The 27,853-nt window shown below is 39.3% G+C and overlaps 1 protein-coding gene across 1 annotated transcript in view; it reads left to right on the forward strand.

The window, feature by feature from the left end:
- The first annotated feature begins 647 nt into the window (after window positions 1-647).
- The window catches only part of LOC119744847 (gamma-aminobutyric acid type B receptor subunit 2-like), a 29,074-nt gene continuing 1,868 nt past the window's right edge, over window positions 648-27,853 (forward strand). The window contains exons 1-15 of the mRNA XM_038221020.1: window positions 648-826; window positions 2,479-2,616; window positions 5,377-5,538; window positions 8,358-8,465; window positions 9,890-9,955; window positions 12,130-12,327; window positions 13,000-13,254; window positions 13,583-13,652; window positions 13,894-13,980; window positions 18,141-18,291; window positions 19,390-19,522; window positions 20,281-20,394; window positions 20,734-20,856; window positions 24,685-24,862; window positions 27,114-27,277. Of these exons, the coding sequence (XP_038076948.1) occupies window positions 773-826; window positions 2,479-2,616; window positions 5,377-5,538; window positions 8,358-8,465; window positions 9,890-9,955; window positions 12,130-12,327; window positions 13,000-13,254; window positions 13,583-13,652; window positions 13,894-13,980; window positions 18,141-18,291; window positions 19,390-19,522; window positions 20,281-20,394; window positions 20,734-20,856; window positions 24,685-24,862; window positions 27,114-27,277 (2,001 nt within the window). The 5' untranslated portion in view covers window positions 648-772. The remainder of the gene's footprint in view (window positions 827-2,478; window positions 2,617-5,376; window positions 5,539-8,357; window positions 8,466-9,889; window positions 9,956-12,129; window positions 12,328-12,999; window positions 13,255-13,582; window positions 13,653-13,893; window positions 13,981-18,140; window positions 18,292-19,389; window positions 19,523-20,280; window positions 20,395-20,733; window positions 20,857-24,684; window positions 24,863-27,113; window positions 27,278-27,853) is intronic.

Genomic DNA, 27,853 nt, shown 5'->3' on the forward strand with positions numbered 1-27,853 from the left:
TTGCAAAACTGATTCTATCAAACAGTTAAATACACTGAGATTAGTGCAGGTATACCTCAGGTTTGTAAAATCGAATAAATATTATGTATGATATTTAAAAATATTTCGTCCGCTGTGCATTGCCATGTTTAAGGTACAAAAACCATGGAAATACTGTTCAGTCAAGCTACTTTGGTGTATTTACCCCGCGGCCTGGCGTGTCATTGCATCTGACGAGCTCATTTTAATGAGCGATAATCGTTGTCCACCAATAAATCGAAAGTCCAATCACACGTGAATTCTTAAGATGAGACGAACTTGAGAAGTAATTACAAATTGACGACACTGAGTGTTTGTGGAAACCGTCGTTGAAGGTTCGCCTTAGTGCGAAATTGCTGTGATCGGTCGGCTGTCATTTGATGTTCCGAACCAGTGACTGTAAAACTTGCTGTACGTATACTGCACATAACTGTACCTTGTACCCAAAGACTATTAATAACACGATGCCGGATACATAAGCGGGCAGTTTGCAGCAAGCGACCACGGTGTAGAGATGCAGTTTACAATGAAACTTGCGTCTCGCGGAGGTTTTTCGTTTGGGTGTCTCATTCTACTGGCACTGTACGCTCTCCTAGCGTCCGTACATCTGACAAGGCACATCTTGATTAGCGGAGCGACCGTGCCGGTGAAGCGGCACCCCATATATATCGGGGGGTTCTTCCCGAAATTCAACGACCCGGCGTATGACTTATTGCCTGATACGGTACAGACAGCCATCGATCATGTCAACAATATGAGCGGGCTGCTGGATGGCTATGAGTTACGGTTGAGATGGGAATGGACCAATGTAAGTATGCTGACTAGTTTTCTTCACTCATTTCCCCAGTCTTTATCCCGATCAAAGCACGACATAAGTAAATGAGAAAACCGTGGTCTTTATTTCAAGGGATTTAATTATTCTTCCGACACCAATTGTTGGGATTCCAAAATTTGGAAGCTTTGTGATCAAGAAGTTTTCGAAAAAAAGGTCGTTCAACTTGTCCGACTTCCGATGATAAAAAATGCTGTTTATATTGTTTTAACACAGCGCCGTTTGTACGAATTGTTTTGTTTTGCTGAAAGAACAACTTACCTTTTTTGTGATCCTTGGACAGAACTTCAAAACAGTGTTTGTGTTTCAAATTCCGTACATGACAAGGACATAAGTGATTTAAAAGATTCTTGTAATGAAAGAAAGCTTAAGAATTGCGCTTTCATATCCTATAGATTTTGAAAGTGCTACATGCAGAACTTCACTAAAATTACGGTCCGGATATTTGAGTTTCGGTTTTGTTTTACTCACCTTGAACTGACTTGATTGACCTGAAATATATAAATCAACAACCTTTTGAGGCCCAAGGTTTCGGTCTAGGGGACGCACAAACATGGGAGGTTGGAAGGAAAAAGACAAATGAGGGATTAAGCGGCTAGGGAATGGACCAGGATGTGTGGCAATAATATGTGAAGATCGCAAGTAATGGCGATACATGTATTTTTTATCTTCATTACTGCATGCCTAACAATCTCACTTGCCTTTGAGAAAGGAGTCTTTTTTGTGACCTACGTGCCCTCTAAAATATTCTGATTATCCAAATTAATATAATATTCCAAATTAATATAATTTGGATGGTACCATGACTGCATTTGACTTTCGATTTCAATATTGTTTATTTGCACGTTCGCGTATCACGTTGAACTTTCACATTGATAAACGGTTAATTTATGTCGACTTTTCATTTTGCAAAACGAAAGTAAAACCCCTTAACTGCATTTGCTGTAGCTCAAAACGGTGTGTTTATCTTTAATCGGGCATAATTCGAAAGGTGGACTACAAATCGACGTGTTGAATGATTATACGAGCAGACTATACGCCTACGGTCATCCACGACATAATTTCCATTAATTCAAGTAATCCGCTGTTGATACAATCGGTTAAGAATGGTTTGGCTCGAATCAAGACCGCGCAGTATTAAATGCATTTAGTGGTTCGACATTATACCAAACAAACTAAACCATACGATGCCACTCATTTTGTATATGAATTTTTTTTTTTTTAGATAATTGTCTGATTTGCCCCACGATGTTTAAAAGAAAGCTGTGGGTCTAATGTTTAAAACAAAAGCAGTTGTGCAAAATGACAACCATAGTTAACCTTTGCGGATTCCATCTCTGAATAATATAGAGACAAATAATTGGGTGTCTTCGCTTCGAATGGAAAAGTCACGGAATATTCAAATAAGGCGGTAAATGGTGTATTTCGTTTCGCTGCTGGTCCTTTTCCAACGCACATAATTCATCGTGCACACAAAACATCCACCAAACCGGAAAACAAAACCTCCTGTCATCTTGAAACAGTCAAGATCTTGGGCGGAAATGTCTACCTTAATTGCCCTTTGGCCAATACGGAGTGCTAATCGAGCGATACATTACTTTATTGGTTTTCTGTCACATAATTTACAGGGTGGCCCCGCTAATGCACTGCAACTTCTCCACGACTTCATCTACACAGAGCCCCGCGTGCTAATGACTTGGGGGCCGGCGTTATCTAGCGAGGCTATAGTAGTGAACGAAGTAGCCGCAAGATACAACCTCATTCAGGTAAGACTGAGCACAACCATCGAATTTCGTTTGACTATCTGAAACAGTTTCGAAAATGTTCTCTTTAATAGCTTGACATGTGAACAGAAAATGGTTGGTGCGCAGCCGCGGTTCTAGAGCCAATATTTTTGGGGGCCGCTAGCAGGGTGGATCCAGGAATTTTTATAGGGAGGCGTGCTGAAATGTAGACAGGTTATTTTCTCCGGACACTTAGGCCTCCGAAAATCAATAGGTGTGGGGGGGGGGGGGGATAAAAACAAAAGGTCCGTAAATTATTCAAGTGAATATGCCTATATTATAATGCCAACTTAGTTTTGTTTCAAAGTGTGTTTCTACTGCAGACAAAAGATCAAGATATGAATTTTTCCTGCGGGTACCTGAATATTTCTGTTGGCTCACAAAATACAGTAGTACGTTACTAAATACCCGCAGAAAAGCCGAGACGATATTCAGCATTTGGATTGAAGATAATTTCATTTCAAAACATGGAAGAATCGGCGACGATAGTTAGAAGTTAAAGCGGAAGCCGGAAGCCAGTGCTTTAGCTTAGACTATTTGTTGGTCAGCCAAACACATTGCACAAAACAACACTGTGACAGGGTTAGATAATCCAAGACACTTGAGATAATGGTTTACCCCATTAGCAAATTACTAGGCTTATTTACATTGGGTCCCTCTGCTCATACCAATTGAGTTGTTACCAGCATCAACAAATATAATACAAACATCTTACGCACTTTTGCTTCACATTGCAATTCGAAGCCAATCCATAGATGTTGGGTATTTAAAAAAAAATGCCAAATTAAAAAAAAATAAGGAAAACAAAAATAAAAATGCCAAATTAAAAAAAAAAGTAAAATCAAATATCTAAAACTGATGTGGAAACACAACAAAACAGTTACAAAACTGAATTAACCACAACTTTTACAAGTTTAAAAAGTTCGATTCACCAGAAGGTGAAGGCAAAATTATCGTCATTTGTATTTGAAAAGCTTGCAATATCACATCAGTTCGATTTATTAAATTATGATTTAATGGGGGGGGGGGATCTCATCTCACCCACCCCGTTTTAAACTCAAAATACGAATAAACTTCTCTCTTAATTCCAAAGAGTGAAATTAGGGACTAGACGTTTTAGAGTGAAAATCACTCTCATTTTCGATTGCAATAGCCGAAAAAAGAACCACTTTAGTCGAAGTTCGAGTGAAAACTCAATCTTTACGATTGAAAGAATTTCACTCCAAAACGTCTAGTCCCTAGTTCACGACTGTGGGAGTGAATCTTCACTCGAATGGAGTGAATTTTCACTCTTTGGAATGTAGAGAGTAAATTAACTTGACAGGATTTGGCAAGGTTCTGTAGCTAGAACTGTGATGGTATAGTAGTACGGTAGTCTTTTATAGCTGTAACGAAAAAAGGTATTTACTAAATGAAGTGTGAACAACAAAATTTAATTCGCACTGCTTCAATTTAATTACGTCGATCTAAAACAAGGAAAATTATATCGCACACTGTGGTAATTAAACTCAGAGCTATTTTGAACGCATAATTAAGTTTTAGTTCCTTGACAATAACCTCAGTCTATCGAGTTATTTGTGTGCAGTGTATAATGTGAGACTTGAATTTTTGTTCTTATATATAAACCTCATCATTATTATATTTTAGTTGATCAAAGTAATTATAGAATCAAGGCCGAGCATGAAACTGTTCACTCTTACACTTCAACCTTCAGTCAGTTTTTTTTTCTTTTCAAAATGCCAAATAGGAATGTGCTTATCATGCACCTGATGAACACTGGTCTGGTGTAACTCTCAGATTTTAACACAGAGGCATGAGTAGTGCCCCTCCAAAGATGCTTCAGCTTCATGGGCGTCGCCAGGATTTTGTCTAGAGGGGGGCAAAGCATTTTTTTTGCCTTGTATTTCTCAACACATTAGGCTCGATTTATCAGTTTTAGAGGGGGCAGGAACATTTTGCCCCCCCCCCCCCCAACTCATTAAATTACACCACTTTGTCTTCACGCCTCTTTTCTTTTTTTTTTCTTCCTTTTTTTTTGGTGCCCCCTTGCCCCCCCCCCTCGCGACGCCCATGTTCAGCTTTGTCATGTTAACAGGCTTCCCCACTGAATAATAAAACACGATTGATGTTAGAAATGAAGCTTGATAAGCTTGCTTTTTTTTAAATAATCTTTTTCGTTGTATCAATGCATGCCTGAAACAATCGGAAGCTAATGCTGGTTTTGTTTTATAGTTTCAATATAGCAAGCTTCACACGTGCCAAGCTTTGGTTGTTAAAGCCAAGGTTGTAAATCATTTACTACGATAACGGAGGTTTAAGCCTTGACATTTGGTTGTAAGCCTGTGGGTTTTTTTCTCCCGGAAACCCGGCGTCAGGGCCCGTCGACCACGTCGGACTAATCTCTATCAATTTCCCTTTCCCCGCGGGACTGTTTAGCTCTTCCAAGACCCTTTGTTTTTGTATCCCTTCCGCTACGCAGTCAGGATATTGCTTTGCATGTCAATGTCACTGCTCAATCAATGCCAAAATTGTCTCCGTGCATGCAGTGCATGCACAGCGCACTTTAATATCGACCTTTTTCAAAAGCGAATTGTGAATCCAGTGTTGAATGTAGCTGGAATGTTTAGGAGATAAAATGATACAAGTTAATTTTATTTACGATCGAATTTGTGCATTGAATACAGAAAATGATGTATCTATTTGTCCTTGAAGAGATTATTTTACCACATTTTTTTTTCACAGATCGGTCTGGCCAATTCACCGACCCTTGGAGGGCAGAGCTACCCGCTGACCATACGGATTTGGGAGGAGGAAAACGAGGTCAACCCTGCCAGAGTGGCCTTGATGAGGAAAATGAACTGGTCAAGGTGTGGCCTTATCTTCGATGAGTCAAGTTTCAGACAGGTACAGACGGAGAGAGGCACAACATTGAGTATTTAGTGAGCACCCGCAGTTAGGGGCAATTTCTTTCCGGAAAATTGTGATAACTTTGAGCACTTTTCACACACACACTCGATAATCCAGCATAATAAGCCTCTGTCCCGATGACGTCACACTTGGTTTACATGTGTGCTTTCCTATGGTGCTCAGTGGACCGTGGGCCCCCACTGGCTCCATAGGAAAGTGCCCATGTAAACAAAGTGTGACGTCATCAGTACAGATGCTTATTACTTTTCATACCGACTGTGGGCATTCCTTTGAATTCGTTTAGTTAAGAAAAACCGGAGAAAAACAATTCATTTTACTCGCACTGTGAATACTCTTTCAGCCCACTCTTTTTTAAATCATGATTTCATTGAGTTTTATGAAGAGTGTCCCTCTTCATTTTTGACGGATAACCCTAACCCAAAAATTCATCTGAACCTGTTTACCATAGAGGGGGAAACCTTGTGTGGACCTGGCTTAGTCCACAGAAGGTCCACACAACCTGCATATGTGGACCTATCATGTGTTCAGGTCCACACAAAGAGGACAAGGTTGGCACAACCTTATTTACTAATGGGGCTTATGGGTACTTGCATTGTTCTCCCTTTATCCCATTAGAATTTCACTTCTGGGGTACGGTTTTACGAAGGCCGACTTGTGGGGTACCATTGTTCCCTTTGTGGAAGTACCCCTTAAGGTAACTCTAGCAGCAACGGGCGGGGGCGGGGGGTATTAATGGTCACCCTTTCACAGCCTCAGTTCACTGCATCCCACTCATCATCCTTCACAATCGTGCCTCCCACCATCCTTTAACCCATTCAAAACCCCACAGTCTTTCAAGAGCTTCACGAACAAGCTCGATCTCATAAATCACTCTTCTAGTCTCCTTCTTTTGTCAAGAGAGTCCTTTTGGACCATCCCTCCCTGCCTTTGCTTGGCATTTTCTTCTAAAAATAAAAGTCACGGCGTGGATCTTTATATACAGTTGCGTGCGAAGGGAGACTTCTATTGTTACGTCAATAACTTCAAGTTGGTGTATAGGTGCTTTTTGGGTGTGGCATTTTGAAAAATAGTTTTTCAAATTGAATTGACAATTTTCTAGCATTACATTATTAATGAGGTTTCAGCCCACGACAGGTAATCAATTAATTAATTACAACTTTTGAATTAAGAGCGGGCACTCCTAGTTCATACGGAATAGCGTTCGCAATTTCTGAACTGGAGCGCGCTATTTAAAACCACTTTTACAAAAAAAAGGCCTGCAAATTTATTAGTTGCAGGACATATTCCTTTAAATTTTGTTCAGAAAAGAAATGGAAATTTAGAAAAAGCACGTATATATATACCAATTTTAAGCAATTTTTAACCGCTAAGGTTTAATGTGACTCTTGCTGTGCTTACTGCTTACGGGTGTCCGTGAAATAGACAAAGACTCTGTTGGCAGTAAATTGCATGATTAACAGTGACGTGAACATTGGACCTTGTTAATCCGAGGTAATTCAGGCTATTCAATGCTGCATGGAACCACAGTTTCTCTGCAGGCGTGCACAAATTGAATTAGGTCCAAAAACGGAACTCTCTATATCTTAAACCAAAATTACTTATTAACCGTTATTAGTATAAAAGCTATTTCCGGATTAGAATGCAGAGATCTATATAACGCTGAGGGTCACTGCTTGAACACCGAAGGCACGATTTACTCTGTTCGATGTAAAGTTGCCTACGTTTCTGCGCGAATGTTTGCTTCGAATGTTTGCTCAGAATGGGTACACAGAATTGAGGACAACCTTTGCTTATTCAAGGCAAGGCGATGTTGTGTTCCAAATAAATTTGAACATGAGGCAGAGGAATTCGGTGTAGGCCTATATGTGACCGGAACCACACTTTGAGATGTTGTTGGTCTTATTATTTTTTTTAAATAATACGTAATTAATTTTGTTTAGTCCGTACTTCGGTGACAGAGGTTTTTGAACAATGCAGGGCGGATTCTTGGCCATGTCAAAAGTATGAAAACATCACCCTATCTCTCAAATCCCTCCACTGGCTTCCAGTCCAAATAGGATTGATTTTTAAGATGTTGACTTGCTCAAGGTAAAGCAGTGCTGCTATACTCACTTCGCTCAGGCTCCTTACCACTAGTCCTAGATGGTCCCTGGCCCAGGACAGTATGGCGACCGGGCCTTTTCGCACATTGGACCTGGGTGTTCTCTGGAATAAACTGCCAGAAGCCAGATTCTATCCGGAACATTAATTCTCACGAAATTTCAAAACTTAAGACACTGCTATTTATTGTTATCCGTGGACAAGCTTAACAAACGGTGTTTGTGTTTACAATTTCATAACAAGAATAGTACATGAGCGATCTGAATGATTCTTTCACTAAAAGAAAGCTTATTAATTGAGCTTTCATATCCTAGATTTGGAAAGCGCTATTTGAGGGCACCATTTGGGTGTCCTTTTTTGAGCTATATTAGAATTATTTTGTGCACTGGAAAGTGACATATATGTACATGTACATAACATGATTTATTATTCACTTTTTATGTTGGTTTAGATGTTGACTGCTGGTATCGATTTCCACAGTGGAAGCATTGTAAAAGGCACATTACTTGAAATTAGCTATTATGACTTGTGAATCATTTTTTTTTGGGTGTAGATAGGGTTACATAACAATGTCTGCATGCACCAATGTAGCCGTTTTGCTTTTAGGTGTCACCTCGCGCTTGGGGTACTCATATTACATGTAATCCGTCCAGACCAACAGCTTGACTTCTGGTCCTGTTTCTGTGATTTGACAGCATTTCGATGATCTCGCTGAGCTTCTGCGCACCTCAGGTATCAGCGTGGTTGCTATGGAGACGGTACAAGACGTCACGCAGTCTCAGGAACAGATCAAAAGCCTGAGGGTATTGTCCCAGATTGTTGTTGTTTGTCTATATTTGTCTTGTCTCTAAACTTTTTTCTTTTCATTTGGATTGACTTGTCAAAAATGCCAACTCAAACTTGATAAATTCACAAAGAACATGTTCGTCAAAAAAACTTTTCAGGTTATTATCATTCATTTGCTTCCTGATTTGCGAGGTAATCGATCCCTTAAAATTTGATCACAAGTTCACAACAATGTGAAAATAAACATTATTAGGATTAAACACAAATCAAAAGGTCTGACTTTATTGGACTTGCAAAACAAAAACGAGTAGATTCTGCTGGGCACACTGTCTCAGGGCTGCTTCAATAACTTTGGAAATGTACGGGGCGATAATTGTCATGATTATCCCCACGTATAAGTGACTGCCTTAGGGTTAGTTCACACTTCTGTCATTACGAACCCAGCGAATTTGTCCACGAAACGTTCGCAGCGAAGTTCGATGAGTTGAAGTTTGTTGAACTTTTTTTCAAAAATTACTTGTCCTTGACGTCACAAATTTGTCTTCGCTTCCGGATGAGAATGGACCTGCCTTTTTATCTGTTCGGTCTTGCCGATAACCATTCATTTGTTATTGAGTATACCGGAGATCCTTTTAGTCATTACTTTTTTCTACATTCAAAACGGCGGAACTTAACCTTGCAGGACCAAAGTAAAATGACCAAAAATTTAATTGAACAAGTCTCACTAGGGACTTGTACTTTCCCTATAGGGACCGTACTGTCGCCTTGGGACTTGTACTTTTCGGTTGAACAAGACAAAGGCTTTCCCTTATAATTTTCCTTTTCAATTTGCTTAATTGGAGAAAAAGAAGCACAATCGATCAGGACGCCTATTGTGCAGAATTGTAAACGCGCACATTTATCTTGTTAAGTGCAATATCAAGCTATACGATGAAATGAATGGTGGGCACATTATTATAATCAGGGTTGTGTTCGAGCATCGTTTTACTACTCGAAAATAGCCTCGTATTATTCATCGTATTATTTTGTCTACTATGTCTGAGTACATATCGCCAGAGGCTTGTTTGTTAAACTATCAGTCAATTTCAATGAGGTGTCGTTCACTTTAGAGCGAAATCAAATCGAGCTGAAAGTCAACATTCAATTCACCAAAAATGAGCATTCAAACGAAAGCAAAAGATGCATTATTAATTTCTTCCAGGAGCTTGATTAGTACTTCTAGTGACGAAAATTGTGTTTTAAGACAGTCTAGACAGGGTTGTCCTGTAATATTAGGCCTTCTGGTAGTTTATCCATTACCTACATTTAGATGTTTACGGGGATTGTGACAATTTTCTAGTAATTTGAAATTCATGGTTTTTGTACATGGCATCACGTTTGTGGTTTTGATTGTAGGTTGCCATTTACATAACATTTATTTTTACTACATGTTTTCCTTCAGCAACATGATGCTAGAATCATTTTCATGGGCTTCTACCAGGAGGCGGCCAAATATATCTTTTGCCAGGTAAATGATGTACAGAGTGAGTCAAAAAGAAAGTGACGGAATTAGATATAGACATTTATTTTCTTAAAACTTGAGGTTTGCTCCATTTCATAAAATAACATAGGGATAGAGTACATGTTATTGAATAGTAACTGTGAATATTTCACGCAATTGGCATACTCCCATGTTCCCAACTTATGCATATTTTAATAAAACAGATCACAAAATTCAGCTGTCCACCACTGGTCATTTTACCGTTCTACGAACTGATGAATACTCAGTAAATTCAATGAAACACAAACATTTTCCTACCTCCATGAATGAACGAAAACGAATGAACTCGCAGAGGAAAGCAGACAAAAAAAGTTTGCTTGTTTCTTATATTAAAAAAAAAAAAATTCTGACATTAAAAATAATGTTTCAGTCTTGAATAAAATGATTACAATCCCATTTGTATTTGAATGCTTGTATGTAATCTGTAATTATCACTCAGCTCAATAGCTTCCAAGTACATTCCACAAATAGCTATAAAAATAGGTTATTTTAGTAAAACATGTATAACGTCTGCTAGCATGAATCAAGTTCAGTATTATTTTTAGACGAGAGGAAGAACATGCTCTTTTAAGACATACTTTATTCTTGTATAAAATGTGATTGCTTTTTAAGAAAAACAATCTTTAATCCATGCCACTTTCTGTTTTTTGACTCACCCTGTATAATTAATATTAACTCATTAATCAACGAGAGTTTGTTGAACTATTATTTTGCTTCCATGATACAAAGTGGGCAATTCCGCGTACCAGCAAAATGTGACTGTATAGTTGCACTTCAAACCGCTAGTTGAATCTGCATCGAATTGTGTTAGGGTGGGGTATAGAAACGCCATCCCTCTTAATGAGACTTCAACATTCGGTCAAGACTAATGAGTTAACATTGGCAGGTGTTTAGTTTACCACTTAAATTATCTCCAAGAAAATGGCAAGAAAAACGATTTCTTTGCAAAAAGGAGTTCCGCATTTCAATCCGGGTAATGAACGTTCTGTTTGTACGACAAACTTCATTAGATAAATGGATCTGGAGCCATGAACCTGGCTATACACTCAATCCGCGTTTCATGCATGCTTTTAGGAAGATTGATGTTTTGCGCACACCTGTAGTGTCAGGAAGGACGTGATTTGCCGCAGGTCCACCACACGTTGCCCTGCTGTTCAAATACTCTTTTTCGCTGGATGTTTGTGTTTCTTTCTCAAGCAGCAGGTGACTGCGTTATTTGTAGGAGCTTGGGAAAGGGTTGCGACTGGAATATGCTGATGATTCTATTTAATTTAACACCCTCCTGTGACGTCACACCGTTTTTTTCTCTCGGCAAGTTCTTGCAGGAATGGAGCCCGGCGCGCCGTTCGGCATCGCGCGTGCTGCGCGCAAATTTGTTTGCCCGTAGGTGGGTGAAGCCACTTTGAATAATTCAGTAATTTCATAGAATCGAAGCAAGACACGTTTTCGTTCTCCTGCTTTTCCCTTTAATCAAAACTATCGATGAAGTCGGAGTAGACAGATAGTCGTTGGCAAAATGGACATAGCAGGATTCGAACCAGGGATCTTTTAATCCATAACTCATCTCGTTAGCCACAGCTCGACGACTGCCGTTCTTTTAAATGCTTTTAGTGTAAACTAACGTAAAGGTCGCCACCTTTGAGGTGTGTTTTCTTACATTAATTCGTAAACAAGGAATCCACAAGATGTCTACTCAAGCGTTAGCCTGTGAAATACCCGTTGCATAGCAATGGTCAATGATATGCCAGCAGATTCGGCGATTAATTATGCGACTAGACTGCGTCTTGACCTCGAGATTCTGACCATTCAGCGGGCGCCTTCAATCGGGTCTTCCGTAATCTGTTGTTGTATTACAAAAAAAACACAAGGAAGTCAGCCAAATTTACCAATCAACAGCTTAGTCCACATTTCTGATCGAAATGACGTGACAATTTCTAAAGGCAACTCTGATGAAAAATTTAGTGCAAATTAATAAATGTTTCCGGCTGACGCACACATTCGCACCTAATTTGTAAACTATGTTCGGATATCATGATATGAATAGTATGATAATATAATTGTTCAGCCTAATATTTCTGAGGTATTCCTTGACACGGAGAGACACTTTTTAATAACAAACATGAAATGACGTTTTTTATCAGATCTACAACAGCGGCTTACGAGGACCCAAGTACGTGTGGGTCGTCCCTGGCTGGTACGCGGCGGAGTGGTGGTTAACGGCCTCAGTCACAACTCACGGTTGCTCAGCTGAACAGCTGGAACAACTCCTGCTGTATCATATCTTCGTCAGTGGAGTTCAGATTATTGACGACGTAAACCGCATGGATTATCAGGGTTTTGTGAGTATTCTCGGTTGCTCTGAAATCAGTTGAATCAAGGATAACACATTTCTATGACCATAAACAATAGGCATATTTCAAATTGGAATTGATACCGAGGCTGTCAGTGCTTAGCCATTGTATGACATGGAGGACGTCTTTTTTTCTAATCCTCTCAACAAAAGGCAGCACTGATGCCCTCGGTTGTAGTGCTAACTTGAAATTCGTAATTTGCAAGGTTAAACCAAATGAGGGGATCTGCAAAGCGATTTGTGCCATCATTCAGCATTAGTCTGTGTCGTTAAGAAAGGTAATCGATATAGCTGGTACAATTCGTGTTTTGGTGATATATTGCCCCACTAGTGTGTATATTTCTGCTTCAAGTTTGATTTCAGTAAAAATGACTGATAACATGTTTATTACATTTAAATAATCATGTAGGATGTCTCGCAAAGTGCTGATTGATATATAATTTGGCGTAACGGTGAATGAGCAATCATAATTCATACACTATCCGAACAATCAGGGTTTATTTTACTCTTTTGTTTTTACAAACCATGAGGATGTTTGTCACGTCTAAACATGAATTCGACGAAAGGAACATTTTGTAGTACCGACTGTTTTGACTTTGAAGCCTTCTTTAAAATTGGAAACCTTCTTAAATCTAAACCGAAATCTTATCTTCTGACGCAGAGGCCGCAGTTGGATCAAACGCAACGGGCCTACCTGGAGTGGTTACGATCACAGAGTATCATTGACAACAACTGGGCAACACTGGCCTATGCATACGACGCCCTCTTCGTCATTGCTTTAGCTCTTAACTCTTCCATTGCGGACCTGAAAGAAATGATACCACCGAGGAGACTCGACGCGTTTGACTTCAGCGACAGGGAGATGACGCAGGTTTTTCTACGGAACGCCGAGGCGATCGACGTGTACGGCATAACGGTAAGTTACGCGAACTTTATATGTTTTTGCCGACCGACCGACTCTACTTCAGAGGCAAAAAATATGAAAACCATAGAAACAAAAAGGGATATCCTATATTGTCTAGGTCTTCTTCGACCGTTAAAATGGCTTGTAAACGACATGTAAACATGATGTGGACATAGCGTACAGCCTAAGAAACCGCCATTTTCTTCTAAATTAGTCGCATCGGAAAAAAAACCCCAGCAATTGCACGGTCGGCTAGCCTTTTTATACTGAATTAGAATGGAGCCATTTTCTACGTGACATCACACTAACCTTTATTAATGAAATATTTTTCCTGAAACAGGATCACTTGGTTATTGGTAAGGACAGGGCGAGGGACTTCACGGAGTACGTATACATTGAGCAGAGTCAAGGTAAAGGTTAATTACCAGAACTCCCTATTGATGTCAGGTTTTACGTGCCCTTGGACAATAGATAATTTGTTTTTATAGCCCACGTTTCATTTTAACTGGGAAAAACTGAGACAGAACAAGATACGTGGATCTTGTTAATTGGAGCAAAATGTGTTGCCCTTTGTTGAACCATAGTACTTTTGGTGGTTTTCATGCACTCATATCGAAATATACTAAAAAATGTCACAAATGTCTTATGCAGGTAATGGTTCTTATGTGAAGGTTGCCAAATATGACGCTGAAAAGAAATCAGTGACACTTCTACAAGGAAAGACGTTCATGTGGTCAGGTATGTGAACAGAAAGACCAGATATATCACATTCAACATGTATTTCAGTTCGGTAAACGATTGCGTAAAGTTGGCTTACTGCTTTATAATTCACATTGATTAACTGTTATCCCATCTCTAGCCCATCACAATTATGAGAAGGAAGGCTACACTCTTGAGATAAAAGCCAATAAAGACGTGTATAGTGTTGTGCCGTGTTCTTGCCGTGTTCCTATACTTATAGGAACTCGCAATCAAAATAATGGATTGTTAATGTTACGACTTGTTGCTGAAAAAGAGATCTTAGAATGTTCGTTCTGAAAAGGGACCTGTTCCTGCTCAGGACAAAAACAATCAGCAATTGTTGTCGTTAAGCCCTGTCAGTGCTCCAGGCATGCTCCGACAAGACGGAACGCGGTGTGCACGTGCACGCGCCAATTTTGTATTACTCGACTAAGAACGGTTCGCTGGTACGGTGTAACCATGGAGGTCCATGGTATAGCAATAGCAATTCCCAACATCCCAAATGTCTCAATTCTCAGCTTGAGCATCGTCACCTACAAAAATTTTGGCATATTTTCTACATTAAAAAGTGATAATGCTTCCTTCAAATTGGTTTGTACTGTGTGCAAGTTACAATCGCCGATGATTATTTATGTCGATGTCGGACGCCAGTTGTATCCATAGTAGTTACGATGAGTCTTTCACAATTTATTTTGCCGCCTATTTGCCGATGGTTTGGCCTTCAACAAATCTGAACCTATCGTAAGGCACAAAAATTGAACTTGACTGAATTTAAAACCCAGGAAATTCTTGAAAATTTTTAATGGAAATATATATATATATTTTTGTAGTCATGCCATGGACAACCCTTCTGTTGTCAAGTCTTCTATTCCTTTTATCTCTCATCAACTGGCTCACATCTTTAATCTCTCTTTTCTAACTGGATCTGTACCTTCTAACCTTAAGATTGCTCAGGTTACCCCTGTTTTCAAAGCTGGCGATCGCCATGATTTTTGTAACTATCGTCCTATTTCTGTTCTTCCCTGTTTTTCAAAAATCTTAGAAAAGCTTGTCTATAAGCGACTTTTCAAATTCCTTTCTCAATTTCATCTTCTTTATGACCGGCAGTTCGGTTTTCGGACCAGTTACTCTACTGATATGGCTCTGATCCAACTTGTTGATTCTCTGTCCAACTCTCTTTCTGATAAGCTATCTTCTATTGGTGTTTTTATCGATCTTTCTAAAGCCTTTGATACCATCAACCACTCTATTCTTCTCTCTAAACTTGAACATTACGGCATTAGAGGCATCTGTCATCAGTGGTTTTCTGATTATCTTAACAACCGCAAACAGTTCACCACTATCAAACAATCTTCTTCTTCTCTTAAAATAATTGATCATGGCGTGCCTCAAGGTTCTATTCTTGGTCCTCTTCTTTTCCTTATATATGTTAATGATCTTCACTGCTCCTCTAACACTTTGTCGTTTATTCTTTTTGCTGATGACACTACTATTCTTTCGTCTCATACAGACTTTGATTCCTTGGTTAGTAACCTCAATACCGAGCTTACTAAAGTTTCTTCCTGGTTTCAAGCCAACAAACTCTCTCTCAACTCTAGCAAAACTAAATACATGGTCTTCTCCAGGTCTCAGAATTTTTGTGGTAATGGAACAGTTAAAATCAATGATACTGCCATTAGTCAAGTCCATTCCACAAAATTCTTGGGTGTTACCATCGACGACAAACTTTCCTGGTCCAACCACATTACTACTGTTTCCAAAGTCATCAGCAGAAACACTGGTGTACTTTCTAAGCTCCGCTCCTTTCTCCCATCTACCACTTTATTTTCTCTTTACAATACTCTCATTCTCCCCTATCTGAACTACTGCAATATTGTGTGGGCACGCACAAGCACTAACAAACTTAAATCTCTTATTACCGTACAGAAAAGGGCTATTCGTATTTGCACACTGTCCCATCCTCGTGATCACACAGCACCCTTGTTCGCCAGATTACACACACTAACAATCACCGACATTAATAAACTTCAAACTGGTATAATAATGTACAAATATACTAATAACCTTCTTCCTCGCACTTTTTCCTCATATTTCACCTCAATTAACGATATTCATCAATACCTTACTAGATCACATAATAACTACTACATCCCTCTTGCACGCACATCATACGTAATGAACACTCTTCGTTTTCATGGACCTCGTCTATGGAATGGACTCAGTCAGTCTATGAAATCGCAGTCCTCTGTTGGCCGATTTAAAACCACTTTCAAGAACCATCTTATCTCCCAGTATATAGCATAGTTTGAGTTTGCTTTGTCTTTTGCTGGTTTTTCTACATTCATACCGTTTGCTTTAATTGTGCTTTCTTTTGCTTGCATCATCCATTTTATAAACTGTGTCATTGTATCACTAGTATGTTTCCAGTATGTCCGTCTGTAAAGTTTATTAAGTTTACGTCCACTCCGATTGTTTGTCTGTTTCTGTTTCATTGTTTTGTTTTGTTGTGTTTTGTCTTTTGAATTTAGTCTTCCTTTTTCAGTATTGTTTATATATATATATATTTTTTGTGTGTTTAAGGCATTCCGTTTATAAGCTTCGGCTTCTTGTGTAATGCCTCCACTTAGTAGTTTTCATGTAACAATTGTTTTGTTTTCTAAAGTGCTTAGTCATGTGGAAATAAATGTTTCTGAAATGAAATGAAATGAAATGAAATGAAACTAGTGTTAAGCTAGCTATGGAGTTGAAATGTTATTGCTTTTCTGTTTTAGTTTTACTTTTTTGATTAAATTACACTGAATTTCAAATATATCGCTAAATAACTGATTATATTATATTATAATCTTTTAAACTTTTGCTCAAAAAAGTCAGGGGAAAGTGGAATCACCTCAGATTGCACCACAGACTATCTATAATCCAAACCCCGCACCCCACGTCGTAAAGTGCTTGGCGCTCTGCGCTCGCATTTAGTCCTTGACGAACAAATGCCCACATACGCTGTAATTTCACCCTGGCTAGAGCATTGGGAATATTTGGAATGACATTTATGCGCGCATGAAAACAGAGGCACATATATGCACTATATCAAAGCATAGGTAATAATTTATAGCTCGCACTTTTGAATATTTCAACAGCTTAAGCAAAATGCACCATGAGCTAATTACCTGTTGCGTTGCCTTGACAAAATGACAATATCGCTTTACAAACCGTACACAAAGGGCTTTGTAAAGGTTCGCCCGGACTCCCCCCCCCCCCTTGCGCCTTTGAGAGTGAACAGATGACTTCGGTGGAATTTAATAAATAGTTATGACATTCTGAATTAGTGGGATAATACATCTATGGGATCCGTCGCCATAGAGATGAGTCCTGTTGATAGCCGAACATACGCACGAAATGGAGGGCTAATCAACAGTTCATAAAACATCAGGAAGTATAAAGGATAGTGATTTTAATGTGCCACGACTGTTCGTTTATTGGCAATTGTTGTTTTTTTATAGGAGGTTTTAATGTTTAATGTGCATTGCTATTTAAAAGTTTTAATATTTCAAACTCAAATGTAATTTAAATATCTTTCAAAATGTTTTTAATCCAACCATTTTAGGTTGCTAATAATAATAGTAATAATAAATAAATAAAATAAATAAATTATTTGGTTATGTTAAGATTAACTCTCCATGGTTTTTTTTTTTTTGGGGGGGGGGGGGAGTTCACCCTGAAAAAAAAACCTCTGAGACTTAATACCAACAAAAATGGCTCCCCTTTAAGGCTGAAATAATTACTTTACCAATTTAAACTTGTTTCCAGCCGGACAATGATTCAGTTGTCACAGGGTACTTGCTCCTGCCACCGTATCAGTTTGGATTATTTCAATTGAGAACTGGAAACTAGTCTACTTTAAGCCTGCGAGCAAACAAGGTCACAAAAGCAACTTAAAAAAGAAGGCCCACAAAGCTCGAAATGTATAGGTTTAATAGAAGGTTTTATTTGTTTGTCTGTACCTGCAGCTGCAGTTTCACAAATGAAATCGATGCTAACTTTACTCTTAAGCAAAAACAGGACAGTTATTGTTCAAAGGTCGTAGAAATGAGTGCATGAATGGACTTTGTCTTGACTACTGACATGCAAACTAATACTCGATTCCAATGATATTTTGGCAGGTAATGACCCTCCCGTAGACGGTATAACCGAGATTGAAGAATGGATCACCGTCCCTCTTGCCAGTAAAGTCCCATGTTATCTTCTGTCCGCACTGGGCACTTTACTTGCGCTGTTCTTTCTGACGATCAACATTCGATACCGGCAGAAAAGGTAGGCCAACTGTCGCTATAAACAACCCAAAAACCACAGAAAAGATAAGTCCAGACAAAGAGAATAAATATGTCAACCAAATATTGACTTGCACTGAGTCACTGGATATCAGTACTGATGCTATCAGTAGAGTGCCAATGTAAATGTACCAAACACTTTATGAATTACGCTTGGGGAAAAGGCAGTAGCAATATCCAGATAGCAACTTATCCATGACAGTAATCAACTTTATGAACTATTGGAAGACACAATTAAGACGGGTAGCTTGTTGAAATAATGGCAATGCGGGCGAAGATGCAACCAAAACCATAGGCCGAGTGCAGGATCTGATAAATGATCCTCTGTTTATCAATACTAGTGCAGTGCCCTTTCAAAATGTGCCTGTTTAGAACAGGCACATTGCTTGGCCTCCGGTAGACCCACAAATGTGGCGGTACGGTACAGGGTGCAGTACCCGTATAGATGATACACCTTTGCTTTACCTGTAGATAATAATATAGTTAAAGGCATATAGAATCATTCGCATACATCCCAAAAGTAACATACCGAAAACTAACTTGGATCAAAGATCTTTACTGGTATATACTAAACACCCTATAAAATTCTTCCGCTTGGCTTGCTGTCATTCAGAAGAGAGCAATCAGTTGAGCTGAAATATCAACCAACCCGAACAGTCTTCTTTGGATTTCGAGTGGTGTCATTATTTGAAATGAGTAACAAACTGCATGAAGAGCAAATGATCCCTACTTTTTATCAAAACATGCCCTTAAACACGTACTCTTGTTTTACTATACTCCCGAGGACAATGCTTTGTGTTTTCCTTTGTCCCTGTAATATAACACTCTCCCATAGACTAAGCACACAAGCCTAACACAGAGGACCGTTTTGAAAAAAAGACCCAACTCCCGAGGACTGAAAGGATCTGTTGTTCTCCCTTTGTGTGTCTGTCCTCTGGGGTTTTGAAGAACAAGTACACACATACACAAAATATATGGAACCGTTTTCTCATCTTCGTGCCGTGTCGTTCAGCAGCATTTACCCCAAATGTTTTCAGCTTCATTTAGTATGTTTAGATGAGATTTCTTATCAATCACACAGGGCCATCAAGTTATCAAGTCCCATGCTGAACAACCTGATAGTCGGCGGATGTTTGTTTCTCTACGCGTCTGTCTTCGTCTTCGGCTTGGACGTGTCACAGCTGAAGGAGGGCACCTTCATCACTGTTTGTTTTGTACGTGAAGACAAATCATTCTGATTCATCGCCAAATGCACTCCTGATATGCCACAGATTACTAATTAACAGTGCGTATTCATAATGTGCACACCAGGAGTGCATTTGCAAGCCATTATAACCTCATAATTTTGTGTGCAAATGTTGAATGCTTTCAAATTTTGGGTGATATATGAACCTTATGTGCAGACGGTGTTCTTTCTTAGTTTTAGATAAGTAACCATGAATGATCAAAACAGTAACCTATAGAGCATGACTGTGACACGTGTTGACAAAATTTGATGTCGTGGTCACGCAATGTCAACTTTCAGTAAATGGTTCTCTCAGTTGCACTATATTCACATCTCTGAAACTGTGAATGATTTAAAAGTGTTGACAATTATAAACTGTTTGATGTTGGCCAAATAACATGCAAAAGATGCTTTAATGTGTAGGTTGCCCGGTGGTTGCATGTCAGTATGACGTCACATGGCACACACACATGGTCTTTAGGCCTACCAATAATAAGTTTATAGACCTGAGAGACAAATGACGTCACGATATGCGCTTTCTTATGGAAACTTGGAAAGCGCACATGTAAACAAAGCGTGATGTCCTTATGTCTCTGTTCTGTTGGGGGTCGTGCGTATATAGGCTTATTTGTGCATATATTTCGGAAATAATAACTTAATTGTTTAGAAAAGTACAATTCACGTCAAATTTTAACGTTAAATTCATAGACTTTATGCACCAATTTGTTTTGTTTTCGATCTATGTAGATTGAAACTACACTTCTTTGCATCGGCATTTCTCTGGCGTTTGGGGCGCTCTTCCTGAAGACTTATCGCATTCATTTAGTTTGGACCAACTCCATGCGTCACGCTAAGAGAATAGTAAGTATGTCTTTAATTTACGTTTGACTATAGCACCTGGACCACATTGTATTACAGTGCAGTTTTTCTATGATGATTTCATAAAACAAACGAAGTGCTCGGGCGGTTTCAAGCGCTACAGGGAGTTATAGGCCGGGCGTTTTTGGGCGGTACAGTGACCAATGATACTCGATGATACAAAATATCTGCGGTTTTTTGTATGCGAAATCCTGACAATTATCATTTGAGGTGTTAAGGGCTTGCAGACTTATAAGCTGAAACTGACAGGATAAAGCCACACACTTAATTATAATTTACACGACCTTATCGGGTCTTCTGTACATAAAACACTGTTGACAGGAGATATCTGATACCAAGCTAATGGCTGGCGTCGCATCCATGGTAACCGTTGACGTCATCATCATTCTGCTGTGGGTCGTAGTGGACACAACGAATGTGACAAATGTGCTTCTGGCATCAAAGGTAAATTAATAGTAAGAAGATTTTCAGCAAATATCATCGATACTTCCTCACAAAACGCAGGCTCCGAAAATATGCAATCATTTCACAAAATCGTAGGAAGAGAATGCTCACACTAAGGCCCCGTGGATTAATTCCGATTTGCGTGCGCCCCCGTGCGCCCCCGTGCGCACGCGTGCGCACGCAGGCAAGCTCGAACAAAGGAGATTTTGAACCCACTGGCCCGCATCGGCACGCATCGGCACGCATTGGCACGGACTTGCACGCAGTGGCACGCAAACGGGCTCAGTGCCAGGCGGTACAACATTACAAACAAACCGCAGAAATGCACAATAGACATCGTCTTGGACTTTAGCCATTGTGTCTCTTAATCCGCTCATTAGTTAATTGTAAACACTTGGCAGGGCCAAGCATGACTCATCTACTCTGGTGGTACCAATAATTACACGCGTTCCAAAAAGACAGGAAATTTTAACGAAATGATAAAAGTGACCAGGAAAGGACAGGAAATGCCCCAAACATTACAGCGTGAGCCGGTACTTTCATTTAAAACACCGTGTAGAATTAAAATCTACTTGAAAAATCTGTCTTTATCATAACTTTATAAATAAAAATGGTACGGACTGGTACACTCGTACCCAGAACTAAGTGCAGACTTTTATTGAAACAGTGGTATCAAAAGAAATTATTAAAAGCTTGCCGCACCTTGCCGCAAAGAAATTTTAAAGGTCGGGGTACAGAAGCGAAATGAGAGAATTTTGTAAACGGCGAGACGCAGCCAGACTGGTCTACAACCGCATGGTATTGTACGCTGATGGAAGTGGTGTCAGACTTACATGTAGTCTGGCTGGCGGTATTTAACAGTAATAACGCGTGCACGCATGTTCCGTGTTGTGTGGAGCGGGATCGGCCATTGCCAGACGTTGTCTGACACGCGGTGGTGGTTTTTATAAACAGGGATAATGCGTGGACACATATTCCGTGTGCTGCGTTGTGCTGGGCGGGATCGGAACTATACTTTTGGTAGATTGAGTGGCGGGGTATTCTGCAATTGTGCCAAAAAAATCAGGGCTGCGTGGAAATCGGGGCGGGAGGTGATAAACACCGGATTAACTAAATGGTCGGAAAGATTCCTATATCTGGTAATCATTTGTCACCCTGTGCACAAACCCTACGGGACTGCAGGTCTGAAAATTTCTAAGTGTTTTCTCAATTCAAAACTTGTCCCTGCAAATTTAGATTTTTTAGGACATATATAGTATCACTTTTTGATGGCTGATAGGTCATTTAAGGGAAAAATTACTGATGGCCAGATATGGGAATCTTTTCATATTTGGCTCTAGAAGTTGTTGGAAATTTCAGCATCAAGTTTCGTGGAATGTGGTGCATCACTTCACTTTTTGGGGACCAAAAGCAAAACTTCACTAATATGCTTATTAATAGCACTAAGTGCCCTAAAAATTTCATATTTTGCCACACAATTTGAAATTCACAAATCAAATTTGAGAGCACATAACATTTTTTTTTATGTCAATGAGAAAATGGATACAACAGTTACAATGAAACGAACAAAACATTCAACTTCAATTGTGCATGCATGGGCCTACAGCAAATAAAATACCGATCGCCATTGCAACAAAAAAATCAACTTGACTCTCAATGGGCGCGGCCCCAATTATGAGGCCTATTACTTTATCAACATATCATGACGATACGTACGTGCAGGCCTATGATTGATGTACAGCAGTGCCTATCATGACTTTTGATCGGAGGACTATAAAGTTGAATGATGAAAATGAACTTGATGATGTGTATTCTTTCTCTTTCAATAATTGGTGTTTAACTTGAATAATGGAGTGGAACTTTCTTAAAAATGCAGATTAATATAAATTAAGAATAATGACATAAATAAAGCAGTCTTTCAACTGACGTTCATATTTACAGTAAGAACGTTCGGTGTCTTTCAATTAAAACCAAAGCTCTCAACGAAAAATAAAAAGAAATATAATATGTCCGGAGCTCAATCAAACGACGCAAAAAAGCTATGAAAATAGCCTAGCCTTACGTACGTAAAGTGTAATACATGTACATGTAATGTCACGTATCATAAAAGAATAATCCAGACACCATGCATTGTGGCACTGCCAGGCACCAACGTCTTTTATGTCATTGGAACTCCAGCCCTTTCATCGCAAACCTTTCATTATTTATCACAACCTCTTTGTCTGGTGCCGCCTTGGCCGGCTACCCAATTTCTTTTGTCAGCGTTAATCTAGGGATTAGTGTAGCAACCCTTGCCTGTGCTCAATAGCCCGCATAAGCACGCAATGGCACGCAGTTGCCCGCAACGGCACGCAACGGCACGCAACGGCACGCAATTGCGGGCAGACCCGTGCAGCACGGGGTAGCACGCATGAGCACGCGTGCGCACGCGTGCGCACGGGGGCGCACGCAAATCGGAATTAATCCACGGGGCCTAAGAGTTTAGTTGTGATTAGGTGCTGCTTTGCGAAAACATGTGACCGGATCCCACAAATTGAGTCTTATTTTAAGGACTTCTTTTCACTAAATGGTTTTCATTTTTCATTACAAAGTGCATAGTTAGCTTTTCCTTAGCTATTAAGGAGGAATAAGGATAGAGTCCATATTGATTTATGCGGTGCAAGATCAGGTTGGCGTAGCGGTACTTTCCTCGCCTTCCACCGCTGTGACCCAGGTTCGAATCCCGCCTGGGCAAATACGTGGATTGGGTTTTCAGTCCCTACCTGAATCCGTGGGTTTCCCCCAGAATTTTTTCTGGGGTTTTCCTCCCACCTCTAAAACTGTAACTTCTTCTCATTGTCTCATCACTATTTCTCCAAGCTTACGAACTGCAGTGCCTAGGGCGCTTTTGAGGAATCATTGGTTTCATTACCAGAGATTAAATCAATAATAATAATAAAAAAAAAAAAAAAAATCTATTTCAGGGCGGTTTAATCCAAAAACAGCTCTGACGACTTCGGACTCATTTTGTTGGGTTGGGTCAGATTTGTTTGTTTATTTTTGTTTGTGTTTTTGTGTTGCTGGACCCAGAGAGGTCAACCTATTGACTTATTTGCACCTGACTGACTGACTGTCACACTGACTGACTTTCACATGTATGAAAAGACTTCCCTAGTGTATAGCCATTCTAAATCAACGGAATAAAATTTGGTTCGCTCTGGGGGTAGCTTTACTATAGCCTTGTCTTGTTTCTTCGTACCCCGAAAGCAAAAACATGTTGACGTATCTGTGCACCCATTTAATCCCTATGTTTACGCGTACAGCTGTGAGGTTTTGTTTTGAACTAAACGGACATTATGATAGCCGAATAGAATATCTTGAGCGCTTATCAGTCTTATCAATTTTGCTATATGGGTCGTGCCATGCCAGGCTATTCATCGGGCAAATTATCCACAGAAAACAAATATGTTTCAAGGCATTATGCCATGACGGTGATTAATGGTGAATCTGTCACTAGGTTTTTGTTGGAAGGTTCCTTTTCTTTCAAATGAGTTACGCAAAAATCCGTTTCGTAATACTTTGTGACGAATGGTGTTTTTGACGTCTGTCAGTGTCGTAAATTGGGATCTCATTTTCTGAAGTGGCACCCTCTTTCCTTTCCTTTAAAGTTAATTTTGCCTTTACCTTCATTCTCAGCGGCCGGGGGGGGGGGCACCAGGGGCTGGGGCAGATGCTTAGAGCGGGATGCACCACTGTATAAACCTACTCAGTACAACGAGTAGGTAGGCAGTGGGCCTGTTTTTGATGTTTTGCATTATACAAGAAATTTGTTCACTTCTCCATCCACAGCTAGATGAGTCAAATCCAATTCCGGAGGTGTATAAAGTGCCCATGTACCGGGAGTGTACCTCGGACAATCAGATTGTCTTCATCGCCATCATCTATGCCATCAAGGGCCTGCTCATGTTGGGAGGCAGCTTTCTAGCGTGGGAAATGAGACGGATCACCATAGCAGAGCTGAACGACAGTGGGTTCCTTCTCCATTAAGATTGTTCAGTATTTCATTCGAGAGTTAATTTCAAAATTGTAGACCATACTAGTTATAAAGTCCTTCACTATCAAAACGAAATGCTTGTTTCTCCTATACTTGGCCTTTAATATAAATATATATTTATAACATAATTATGGCCTCATCAAAATGACTAGGACTGCTGCAAACTGCAGACCAACTGGATCGACCTGAAATATACAAATAGGAAAATTAATGCGTTGCGAATTTAACAAGTTCTTCTTTAGAGGCAGTATTAATGACGTTAATTTGTATTTTTCCCTTGAATTTGGAGCTAAACGGCTCCGTTTAGTTCATCAACATTAAACGATTTCAATATTCTTTTAGATCTATAGCTCAATTATATTTTTATTTACTCATTAAATGGTTTATTGAATCAATCATGACTCGCAGCTAAGGGTTGCATTGAACATGATTTATAATATTTGGAAAAAAGTAATTCCATTAAAAAAATATTATCAATATTAAAATATTAAGATGTACCACATAGTAATCCCATTAATAACATTATTGGCATTAAAATATTAAGAAGTACCAGAAAAACTGACAAAAAATACCCCAAATACATGAAAATTTACAATAGAAAACTGCTCAGAACATAGAACGCATGACCTATAGGGCACCAACTGTCATTAAAAAGCAACAAATAAAATATATGAATAGAATGTGGGAAGTAGAGGGGAAAAAATATATGATTATTAAGTGAATTTTTGAAGAGCGGTGGCTGGTATTATCCCTTTTTTGTTTTCATCAAAATGACGAGTACACTAATCACGTCAGGAAAATTATGAAAACGTCATTTTAAATTCGAGGGTCAATTAAATTCCAAATCAGAAAAAGCGTTTGACCAGGTTGTTTTGGTTTAATAAAATGAGGGTTTTCCTTTGATGACCAACGCTGCATCATCTGCAGCAATCTCTTGAATCGAGCGATTGATTTCAAAGTGGGATTTTTATTGTTTTTTTCGCAAAGCTTTAGAACTGGGTTATATTAAATTAAACTTCATGAGGTCATCCCATTGAAGCTTATCTTTATATAAAACAAAAGCAGTACTCGGGCCGGAATTTATTTATGAGAAATCCAACATATTGGCTTTCCAAAATAAAAATCAATTTTGCTTTTCGGGATTTATGTGGGATTATCCTAAGAACGGATGCTTTTAAAGGATTTCGAATTGTAATTGAAAGATGACGGAACAGTTGACAACTTCACGTTACGAGCACCTGTTCTGTAGAAGCTGATGTTCATTAGAGCGTACGTTTTTCAAGGATGTACTGCGATGTTTAACCATCAGTGCAGTAAAAATTAATATTGCTTTTAAAGAACAAAAAAAAGGAAAAAGTTGTTGACGTGAAGAGAAAATCCTCAGGAAATCTTTTTCTTATTGCATGCTCTCAGGGTAATTGAATGACGCAGTCCGCCAGACATTCGAATACAACGTACGGCTTTTCGTTTTTACACAAGCAATTTCGCCCTGGACTTTTTTTTCCATGGATTTGAACTCGGAGCAGAGTCCTTTTGTCCTTGCAGACACGAGACTATACAGTGGCTGATGTATTAGTTTAGGGCAGCTGATATGATTTAAACGTTTCAAAGCAACAGCAAGTTCGAGCAACGAAACAAACGGTTATTAAGAGTGGATCAAAGTGTGTACCGCCATCAAGCAACTTCATTTTTTTTTTTAAATGATAAAAACGCATGATCCAAATCATGAACACGAATCCCTTTTGCAGTTTTCATATTCAAACTTCAAAGAAAATACTGAAAGACTCTTTAAAATGTACTTGATAGACTCCATCGACAGATGGTACCAGCGTAACCAGCCCCCCCCCCACCACTATTTGATTTTAAGTAGGTCAAGTGTCCGGAGAAAAAAAACCGTGTCTACATTTCAGCACATCCGTGCAAGTGCCCTTTTCAAGAAATTTTTATCCCCCCAATAAAAATGACCTTGCTACGCCCCTGTTCTGATAGCATGAATCAATTTCAGTACTTGTTTTTTTACAGATAAGCTGGAAAAATATACTCTTTTAAGACATATTTCATTGGTGTATCAAATTTGATTTCTCTTTAAGAAAAAAATCATTAATACGGGTCACTTTTGACTCGCCCTCTAGTGTTGTTTTACAAGGCACTTCTCAGTTATATCATACCAACATTACCCTTTGTTCTTTTGAAATTTAAATAACATTCCTTTCTTTTTTCACAGGTCGTTTCATCATCATGTCCATCTACGTTGTCGTACTGACCTTGGCCATCACCGTGCCGACACTGACCGTCTTAGCCGAGAATCGAGGCTTGTATTTCACCGTGAGGTCCCTGGCGATCATAGTCGCCAACACCGCGGTCTTGTGTCTGGTCTTTGTTCCTAAGGTAAAGAGGGAATAAGACACTCAATTCACAGAGATAGCAACGGGTACGCATTCTATGCAAAAGAATGACCAAAATATATTTGCAAATGTGTGCGATAATATTTGCGATGTCGCAAATATTATCGCAAATATGTTTGCAAATTCTACGATCGTCGTGTCGTCAAAACGTACGCAATAACGCACGGTACCCGACTACTCTCCCGTATATGCACATGTTAACGACATTATAAAACTGTGTTTGTGTTCAAAATTCCATAAACCAAAATGTACATGAGTGATTTGAATGATTCTTATAAAAGAAAGCTTATTAAGTGGGTTTTCACATCCTAGATGTGGAAAGCGCTACATGCAGAACTTTTTTACAAAATAGGGGGCGCCATTTCTTTTCTTTTTTTACTCATCCTGTATTATACAGTTTTGAATGATAGCTTGTGCGTGCGGTATCTGCTAAACACAGCAGACAACTTTATGACGAGGCAGTCAGAGGGTAGTGGTTCTTTGTATCGCAGTGATAGACACGAGCAAACATTTTGTGCGCGCATTGTAACTAAATTAAAATACATCTTATACCTGCAAC

This window comes from Patiria miniata, unplaced genomic scaffold, assembly GCF_015706575.1.
Source record: "Patiria miniata isolate m_02_andy unplaced genomic scaffold, ASM1570657v1 HiC_scaffold_7, whole genome shotgun sequence".
Classification (NCBI taxonomy): domain Eukaryota; kingdom Metazoa; phylum Echinodermata; class Asteroidea; order Valvatida; family Asterinidae; genus Patiria; species Patiria miniata.